This window comes from Rosa chinensis, chromosome 2 (assembly GCF_002994745.2).
Source record: "Rosa chinensis cultivar Old Blush chromosome 2, RchiOBHm-V2, whole genome shotgun sequence".
Taxonomy (NCBI): domain Eukaryota; kingdom Viridiplantae; phylum Streptophyta; class Magnoliopsida; order Rosales; family Rosaceae; genus Rosa; species Rosa chinensis.
The window spans coordinates 64,158,474-64,168,035 of record NC_037089.1 but is presented as its reverse complement, the minus strand read 5'-3'; the positions used below and the strand labels follow the sequence as shown (position 1 = coordinate 64,168,035).

The 9,562-nt window shown below is 39.8% G+C and overlaps 1 protein-coding gene across 8 annotated transcripts; it reads left to right on the top strand.

Moving 5' to 3' along the window:
* The first annotated feature begins 4,508 nt into the window (after positions 1–4,508).
* LOC112183344 lies at positions 4,509–6,950 on the top strand. Of its 8 annotated transcripts, none has more exons than XR_005806298.1 (3): positions 4,509–4,929; positions 6,047–6,206; positions 6,417–6,950. XR_005806298.1 is itself a non-coding variant. In XM_024321699.2 (3 exons), the coding sequence occupies exons 1-3, from the start codon at positions 4,758–4,760 to the stop codon at positions 6,825–6,827; spliced, it is 375 nt and encodes a 124-aa protein (XP_024177467.1). In that variant the 5' UTR covers positions 4,509–4,757; the 3' UTR covers positions 6,828–6,950. The 8 variants fall into 8 exon arrangements, 1 of the variants encoding a protein (XP_024177467.1); XR_005806297.1 differs by having other exon boundaries at positions 6,043–6,206; XM_024321699.2 differs by lacking the exon at positions 6,047–6,206 and having other exon boundaries at positions 6,417–6,519; positions 6,728–6,950.
* Positions 6,951–9,562: the final 2,612 nt, after the last annotated feature.

Sequence of the window (9,562 nt, the reverse complement as noted above, 5' to 3'; positions counted from 1 at the left end):
GTTCCTCGAATTTGTCTAACTACAGACCTTAGCCATATGCATTCACGCACATCTTCATGTAGAGCAATAATCTCAGCATGATTCAAGGAAATAGCAACAAGGGTCTATTTTCTAGACCTCCAAGATATAGCGGTGCTCCCATGGTAAAAACATAACCCGTTTGGGATCGACCTTTGTAAGGGTCAGAGAGGTACCCTTCATCAGCAAAACCCATCAAAACATCACTTTCATTTTGATGGAAGGGAGACGGAGAACGCCTGCCACCATGTACGGCGGCAGCACTGGCGATATGGCCAGTCACACTATCATGGATGACGGCGTTTTTCCTTATGGGTCCGATCCCAAACTTCCGTCAATTCTCTTCTCTCTGTAGGGATAAAACAAACCCATATCAATCGTACCCTTTAAATAATGAAAGATTATCTTTACACCAATCCAATGGCGGCGTGTTGGCGCAGAACTATGTCAAGTTAACAAGTTCACTGCGAATGAGATGTCCGGTCTTGTGCATGGAGCTAAATACAATAATGCGGCTATTGCACTTAGATAGGGCACTTCGGCCTCTAGTAATTCTTCGTCCTCATTCTTTGGATGGAATGGATCTTTTTCAGGCTGAAGACTATGACTAATCATGGGAGTACTCACAGGCTTTGCTTTATCTTCATTAAAGTGCCTTAGAATTTTCTGAGTATAAGCAGACTGATGGATCAAAATCCCATCACTACGGTGCTCGAGTTCTAATCCGAGACAAAACCGTGTTTTCCCAAGATCTTTCAGCTCAAATTCAGATTTCAAGTATTTAGTGGATTCCTTTAACTCATCTAGAGTTCCAATCAGGTTCATGTCAATTAACATAAACTGCTGTAATTGCAAATCCTGAACTTGTCATTTTAATGAACACGCATGGGCATATTTCATTGTTAATATATCCCTTCCCAATCAAGTAGTCACTTAGACGGTTATACCACATCCGTCCAGATTGTTTTAATCCATATAGTGAGCATTTTAATCTTATTGAAAACGCGCTCCGTGGTTTAGAGCCACTTGATTTGGGTAATTGAAGTCCATCTTGAACCTTCATGTATATCTCTGAATCTAGATCCTCATCGAGATATGCTGTAACCACATCCATAAGCTGCATGTCAAGTTTTTCGGAAACTACCAAACTGACAAGGTAGCAGAACGTTATAACGTCCATTACAGGAGAATATGTCTCCTCGTAGTCAATTCCAGGGTGTTGTGAGAAACCTTACACCATAAGGCGGGCTTTGTATCTAACAACCTCATTTTTCTCATTACACTTTCTAACAAAGACTCATTTATGGCCAACAGGCTTTACACTTGGGGGTGTCTGCGTTATAGGCCCAAATACCTGTCTCTTTACTAGTGAATCTAATTCAGCTTAGATCGCATCTTTCCATTTAGGCCAATTCGCTCTTCGTTGACATTCTTCAACTGAGCGAGGATCGATATTATCATACTCTATAATTCCTTTTGTAACAGAATATGCAAAGGCATCATCAATAGAAATAGAGTTTCTATTCATTGTCTCATGTATACTAGTGTAATTCATGGAGATCTCTCTATTCTCTGGAATTGGTTCTAACATTGGAGCGTCCCCCAATGATGTCTCTTGGACATAACCATAATCTGGAATATTCTCATGAGACGGATTATTAATATCGATAATTAATAGATTATTTTGTGCCAAACTCGCATTCTTTCTTGGGCGAGAATCCATCGAACCTTTGGGTATCCCTCACTTCCTTGCAGGGAGCCTGGCCTAAGCCACTGCGCCATCACCAATGTGGGCGGCGGTGCCATGCCCAATAACACTAGGGACAGCGCCATCTCCTCTATTTTTAAGGACATCAATCCTTGCAGGCATGTTTGCAGCAAGTATGTGTGATCTCGTCACTTTAACGATATCAGAAAACACATCCGGCATCGAATCTGCTACGTTTTGAACTTCGAGAATTCTCCGCACTTCAATTTTGGACTGTGCGGTTCGGAGATCAAGATGAGACAAAGTGGGGACAGACCACGACAATTCATGTCGTTCCTATTGAATGTTTATGTTCTTATCTCCCCCTAACGACAGGAAAATTGTCTCATCAAAGTGACAATCCGCAAATCTAGCGGTAAAGAGATCGTCTATCAAGGGTTCTAAGTAGTGGATAATAGTTGGGGAGTCATATCCAACATAAATGCCTAATCGTCTTTTAGGACCCATTTTGGTGCACTGTGGCGGCGCAATTGGCACATAAACTGTACACCCAAATATGCATAAGTGTGAGACATCAGGCTCATACCCAGTAACCATCTGGGACGCAAAAAAGGGTTGAGTGGCAGTGGGTCTCAGACGAATAAGCACAGCTGCATGCAATATTGCATATCCCCAAGTAGATATAGGGAGATTGGTGCGCATTACCAATGCTCTAGCAACCATTTGTAGTCGTTTAATGGTAGGTTCTGCGAGAACATTTTTGGGTGTGAACATGAGGAACTGGATGTTCAACTTCAATCCCAATAGACATGCAATAATCATCAAAAGTTTTTTATGTAAACTTCCTAGCATTGTCAAGTCTTATGGACTTAATAGGATGATCAGGGTGGTGAGCCCGTAACTTAATAATTTGTGCTAGGAGTTTAGCAAATGCAGCGTTCCTTGTATATAAGAGTATGATATGTGATCAGCGTGTCGATATATCAACCAACACCATAAAATATCTAAATGGTCCGTAAGGTGGTTGAATTGGTCTACATATATCACCTTAGATTCTTTGTAAGAATTGAATATTTTCTTTTGTGTCCTTTGCATAGGATGGTCTCGATCCTAATTTTGCTAAAGAGCAGACTTTGCAAAACGGAATATGGGTTTTAGAAGCAACCAATTAGGATTTTGATTGAGCCATGAAGCAACAATTGACTTTAGAAGTAACAAGAGAAGTCGAATTAGGGTGTATGGCGTCAACGCCATGTAGTGGTTGCAGGGGGTAGGCGGCGTAGGCCATGTGTTACCGGTTCTGCACAGTCATGGCTCCGTGAGGCACAGGTGTAGCTCTTCGAACCAATTTTTGGTTCTTACATCTCTTTGTTTTGAAGAATGGACGTCCGTGTGAAGTCTATAATACACGGATCATCATATCACGACCTGGGTGTCTCAAACGGTCATGCCAAAGCCTATATATGTCGGAATCCCATAAATCATCTCTTATGACATAGTTAGACTCAATTATATGAATAGTGGTTGCATACAACCCACTAGAGCGATACATAAGTTTCTCTAAGACTCGTTTACGTCTGTAGTCATTAGAGGTGATGCAAAGGAACTCTTGTCCATTCTCACAATGTGTTTCCACATAAAAACCATTGGCTCTTATATCTTTGAAACTCAATAGGGTTCGTCCAGCCCTAGGAGCATAAAGAGCTTCGGTGACATTATTTATGCCATTTGGAAACATAAATTAGCATGGTCCTCTGTCATGAATCAATTTGGATGATCCAACCATTGTAGTCACCGAATATTGAGTAGGCGACATCCATAGGAACAATTGCCTATTTCGAAGTAATGTATGTGTAGTTGCACCATCCACGAGGCATTGTAGCACTCTGGGAAACATACTGAAAAATAATAAAGTTCGAAATTAAAATATGTCCCAAGGCATTCAATCAAAATAAATAGAGACTTTATTAATATTAGCCAATGATTACATCAAAGTTTCTTGACCAAAATCTAATCCAAAATAAAAATCAAACTTAGACAAATTGTAGTCACTCAATCCGTTCGGTAACTCCAATTTGGTTGTGACCAGGTAAGGTAAGGCGAGATTTTGGTGGAGCTACACTCACTTGTAAAACCGTTCTCTCAGTTCAAACCTTTCCTAGACATCACAATTAATTTTGGATGAGCCTAGTGAGAAAGAGTTAATACAAAATGTCATTTTATTGATTAAGGCATAATTGCCATTACATAATTCTTGGAAAATAAAAAGGACTACACTAATCAAAATCTGTGGCATCCTTGTGCACTTCTTTGTCAGATTTGAAGTCCGCTATGGTAAGATTGACGCCATTTTCATCACCATCATCTCTTTCTTCAGCTAAATAGGCTTCTTGCTCTCTCAAGTCCCTATATGCCTTGTATTGTGCAGCTAACTTGTTGCTTGCATTGCATTGCTTGAACCAATGCTCAATAGATCCACATCTATGGCATGCATCGTTGTGATTACCTCCCCTTAATTGAGGTGCACCTTGTGCACAAGGGCCATTTTGGCGCCCACGTTGGACGATGGTGCCATGCTTATAGCCGGCGGCGCTGTGCCTTCCTCTCCCACATGTGGTGTTTTTCCCATATGCTACCGCTCCAGTTTGGCGGTTACCTTCCTTTGTAGGGCTGTCATATGGACCCACACGTCTGTTTTGTCCCTTAACTTTAGGGTTCCGCTCGATGAGTCCTCCTTTGGGTGCGTTATTATAATTCGCCACATGAACGCTCTTAGACTAAGGCTGTGTTTGGGGGGGCTTTTTTGCTCCCCCACTTATAAGCAGAAGACCCATAAGTGTTTGGTAACCAAACTTGTGACCAGCTTTTTCTATAAGCTGCTGTGGCTTATGTCAAAAAGCAGAAGCCGCCTCAACCCAGCTTTTAGAAGCCAGAAGCCCAGAGAGCACTGTGGCACTGATGACTGTAGATTAATGAAATTTCTATAATACCGGTCTTTACCCTTCCTTGGTTGAAGCAATTACTCGTTGCCATGATCCCCACTCCGCATCAGTCTCTCTCCCTCATCATGGATGCTGAAACTGATCTCTCTCCCTCTGACGCCGCCGCATCGATCTTTCTCCCTCTAACGCAGCTTCTCATCAGGATTTCGGGTTGGAAATCGAAGCCTCAATCAAGTAAGGCTGTTTGGAAATTTGATTTAGGTTTGTTTTTAATCTATTTCAGTTTCAAAGTTTGATGATTTTGATGCATATTTGAGATTTCGATCTTTAGTGATTTCTTGCTATTGCTTTTCTTATGGGTTTTTTATTGTTGTTGTGGGTTTTGAATTGAGATGGGTTTGTACGTTTTAAGGCTTTGGGTTACCTTTGGTTTTGGGATCCTACTGATTGATTTTTCTGCTATTGTTTTTCTTATGCGTTTTTTGTTGTTGGTTTTGAATTTGGTTTACCATTGGTTTTGGCATCCTGGTGATTGATTGGAATGGATCCAAGGTATGGTTTTCAAGGATTTAGTTTGTGATTGTTGATTAGATTGATAGTTGGTATAATTGAAGAACAGGGATTAAGGAAGAGAAGCTTATAGAGTATATTAGGTATGAAGGAAAAGGAGGAGGCGGGAGCAACTTATAATTTCTAATAGAGAGATGTAACAGACAGAAGGAGAAAGAGAAACAGAGTAGTATGAACTCAATTCTTCATTATCCAAAAACTTACTAGAAACCACTACAGCACTGCTGCCTCCTAATTCAAAAAGATCAGAAAAAGTAGAATCCTTACATTCGAATCAAATAGATGCTCAGAAAGATAGAAACACTTGGCCATAAATCTCAGTTTGATTAGGGTGTCTCTTCCGATAATCGTTGCTCTTTGATTTCAAGACCTATTTGTAGGGATAAGAAATTTCACTTTACATCTTAACTTAATAATGAGTTGATTACAAACCATCACTGCCATGGGAATTAGATGTTTGTAGTTCATATTGGATTCATGTGGCTGATGCTCAATGGTTGCGGTAATATAAGATCATGGTTTCTTTTTGTTTGCACTATCACATGTTTATCTAGGTCCTTACGCATCTCCACTTTTATATTTAGTTTTGTTTTTCAATGGTTAGTTCACTAGTGATATGCACAATTATAAAAACGCTTAAAGACATATACCAACGTATACGTATTTTCACTAGTCCTGTGGCATCTTTTGTCTGAAAATTGTATACATTGCTCCCACCGAGATAGGAAAGGAGTTAAAGCAAGTTAATACTTTCATATGATTCAAAAGAGAAGACCGGGTCTTGCTTATCTGCTTTATGTGTAGAAAGATGCAGGAATCTGCTGGTTGTGTCTTTCTGCAGGGCCCTACTGCCATGAGCCTAGGGATGAAATAATTTAGAGAGGTGAACACCGTCCATTTGTTCAGCATTGGAATTACATTTTTTGCTCTCTAGCAGCCCATAAGTGCCTTACAAGGTGTAGGAAAGGGTAAGACGTCTGGTCTTTTCATTTCTTTTCTTGTTCAACAGTTGCTGCTTTTCCATTAGCCATCATTCCATATGACTGGGTAGAATTCCATGTTGGATAGCCTTAGATACGTGAAATCCTATACTGTACTTGCCCTCTGCATTGCTGCATAATCGATGTGCATATGGTGTTGGGTTAATTGATGTCGTGTTTTTTAATTTGGTTATGCAGGTTTTGAGCCCTACAAGGACAGCAAATTAAAGTGGATCTTCTTGGCCCAAAGTTGCTCTTCATTACCCTTAATTTGGGGGGTTTGGCACTTGGTGTCTGGAAGGTGGTCTTTGTTCCATTCCTGAGGGATGTGAACTGAATTTTAGGTGTCTGGCATCTAACTCTCTCTTTGTGGGAGGGTGACGAGATTATATTTTCTGCCAGAAAAAAGCTTCTTTGAAATGTTTCGCGGCATTAGGTTGTCATTCTTGATGGCTTTCTCCTAGCTGTTGGATAGCTTTTTTAACATTTTTTTTTTGTCCAATTTTCAGGAGGTTGAGTATTCTGGTGGTGGCATTCCTCTATATTGACATCCATGTTTGTTTTGGTTTACTGCCAATATCAGCGGATAATGAGACTTGCAAAAAGTGAAGCAGGAGGAGATGTGTTGCTGTGTACTGGCTGGCCGACGGTGCATAGCATGTTGCTTAGTCTGGATCATGTGATTCTAGAGTTTAAATGATATATGTGATTCTAGAGTTTAAATGATATCAACTCAATTAGCTTTTCTGTGGGATTGTAATCCAAACTGAATTTTACTTTATTAGTCATTTTAATGCTTTGCTAGTCAAATTAGTCACACGGTAATGGGTATGATCATTTTTCCGTTCCATAATATCAGGTTCTTATCATTTTTTCTTTTGGCTATTTGTTTTTATTTTGGTGACCCTATATACTTTTCTTTTATTTTATTCAAAGTAACTTATAGACCTTTTTTTTTTTTTAGAGAAATAGTCAATTAATATTGAAAGTTATCAAAATTATACATAATGACCCACTAATAGATTTGTTGTTATAATTATTTTCGTAGAAAACCTTAGGACCCTTGCGCAAAAGGTCCGGAAGGAAAATTTGAAGTCATTAATCTGTGTGGCAAAAGAGTCCTTATATTTCTGTTGTGGAGAAGAAGGGAAAAGATGTAGCCTAGAGTACAAAAAATAATAACAAAAGCACTTGAACAACATTGTATTACCAAACAATCAAAGCATAATAATCTCTCATGTCCAATTTGGTCATTCCACAAACAAAAAGCACAAGCCAGTTTGAGTTTACCAAACACTTTGTCACTGCTTTTCCCACTGACAGCACTTATAAAAAGCCAGTTTACCAAACACTCAGCTACTTTGCTTTTCAGCTACTTATTCTCAGAAATAAGCAGAAGCCAGCTTTTTCTCAAAGAACAGCCATACCAAACATAGCCTAAGAGTCTTAGTTCCAACAGGCCTTGAATTATAATTCTTCACGAGGATGTTATCATGTTTCTCAGCTACAGACATGACATAAATTAGCTAATGAAACCTCGTGATCCGTCCAGCATTGTACTCACCTCTGTATTGCTTTGATACCAAAAGTGTTGAGACGTGGAAGGTGGAGAGAGTTTTCTCAATTATCTCTTGCTCTATGACATGTTGTCCACAGACCAACATGGATTTCAGGTGTAGAGCTTCTGAATGATATTCAGATACGAACTTGAAATCGGCGAATCGTAGATTGCTCCATTGAACCTTCAAGTCAGGGAGAAGAGAATCATGGACATTACCAAAACGCTCTTGTAGCGCCACCCATAGTTCTCTAGCATCCTTGATCGCCATGTACTCCGATCAGAGTGATTAGTCCATGTGGTGTAGCATCATGATGAGGGCAGTGGCATTGTTTGTAGCCGTACGCTCGAATATGAGCTCAGGGTTTGGTGCCTAAATTATGGGTAGGATCCCTTTCGAAGTGAGATGGTTCTCAACATCTATGACCCAACTGTGGTATTCTGAGCCAGTTGAATCAAGCATAGGAAAATCGAGCTTCGGTTTCGACATCCTGAAAATAAGAAGGAGAAATAGATTAGTTTCGGAGTCAAAGCTTCCACGACAACTAATATTAATAAGATTTCCGAGCTATGCTACCAAGAAATCGATTTCCAAGAATATTTGGATTAGAACCCAACAATGATGTTTATATGATCATAAATCGATGCTTACGGACGCTCTTAGTCCGAAGTCTTACGAACGCTCTTAGTTCGTATATAGCATGAATCCACATGGTTCCTCTTTTCAAAGAATCGAACCCACGTTACAGAAAGGTGGGATGTAGAAGAAGGGAGGTTGCAAGTCCCAGAGGAAAAAGAAGAAGAAGATTAAAGACAGAAAACAGGAACTTTAATCTTAAAAACTTACTTGTTTTAAAGTCGGAGCTTGAAAAATTGTTTCTTGAGCTTTGGAGTTGTGAGAAAAGGTGGCCGGAAATTGCTAGGCTTGGTCGGAGGTGTTGCTGGTCTTGGCCGAGGGCTGTTGATGCTTGGCTGGGCTGGCTGGACTCGGGCTGGTTTGTGGCTGACCGAGAATGGCTGGATTGCTTGGCCAAAGGATGGTTGGCAAGTCTGGCTGAGATGGCTGCAAAGGCAGGCGGGCTAGCACGAGCTAGGTGCTTGGCAAGGCTAATGTTGGGGAATTTTCTGGTTTTGGGTTTTTGATTTCAGGGTTAGGGCTTGTGCTAATAACGAGTTTTAGGATATGAGATTCAAGAGAGATTGAGGAGAGAATTGTGTATATTCATTGATAATAAGAGCCCTATATATAGGGATTGCAAAGTACATAATCTTGGAGTACAAGGATTCATATTCTAACTCAGAGTAGGAAATATCTCCTAGTACAACTATAGAACTAATCCTAATTTGACAAGGCACACTAAATATCAACATTCTTCAACAAACTTGTCAAACAAATTATATACATCATATTAGTTAATTTCGGGCACTTAGTATACTGTCTCGAAGCTCATAATGTGTTTGATTAACTTTTCTTTATCTTTTTTCTTTTATATATATATATATATATATAATTCCACTCAATTTATAGTAGTCAGAAGACAAATTTACTGAACAATTGATCTCCAAGACATTGAAGGCCGATATACAAGTCTGGTGGTAACGAGCTTACTTTTCTCCCCTGTTCTTCTCGTTGCAAGCTTGGAGACACTATGACATAGGTTGGACACTTGATCACAGAGTTATGAACAAAACTTAGCATGCCGCCACTCCATGCCTTATAGCTGCAATTGGGTAAATCGATCAATACTTCCCATTGTCCGTAATCTTTAAAGTCAGGTTGAAATTT

Bases quoted from the DNA above. Each gene is read 5' to 3' on its own strand.
- LOC112183344 (XM_024321699.2), top strand. From the start codon at position 4,758: ATGATCCCCACTCCGCATCAGTCTCTCTCCCTCATCATGGATGCTGAA. The intron at 4,930-6,416 runs GTTTGTTTTTAA...TTGGTTATGCAG, and splicing joins TGTTTGGAAATTTGATTTAG to GTTTTGAGCCCTACAAGGAC. The intron at 6,520-6,727 runs GTGGTCTTTGTT...TCCAATTTTCAG, and splicing joins TGGCACTTGGTGTCTGGAAG to GAGGTTGAGTATTCTGGTGG.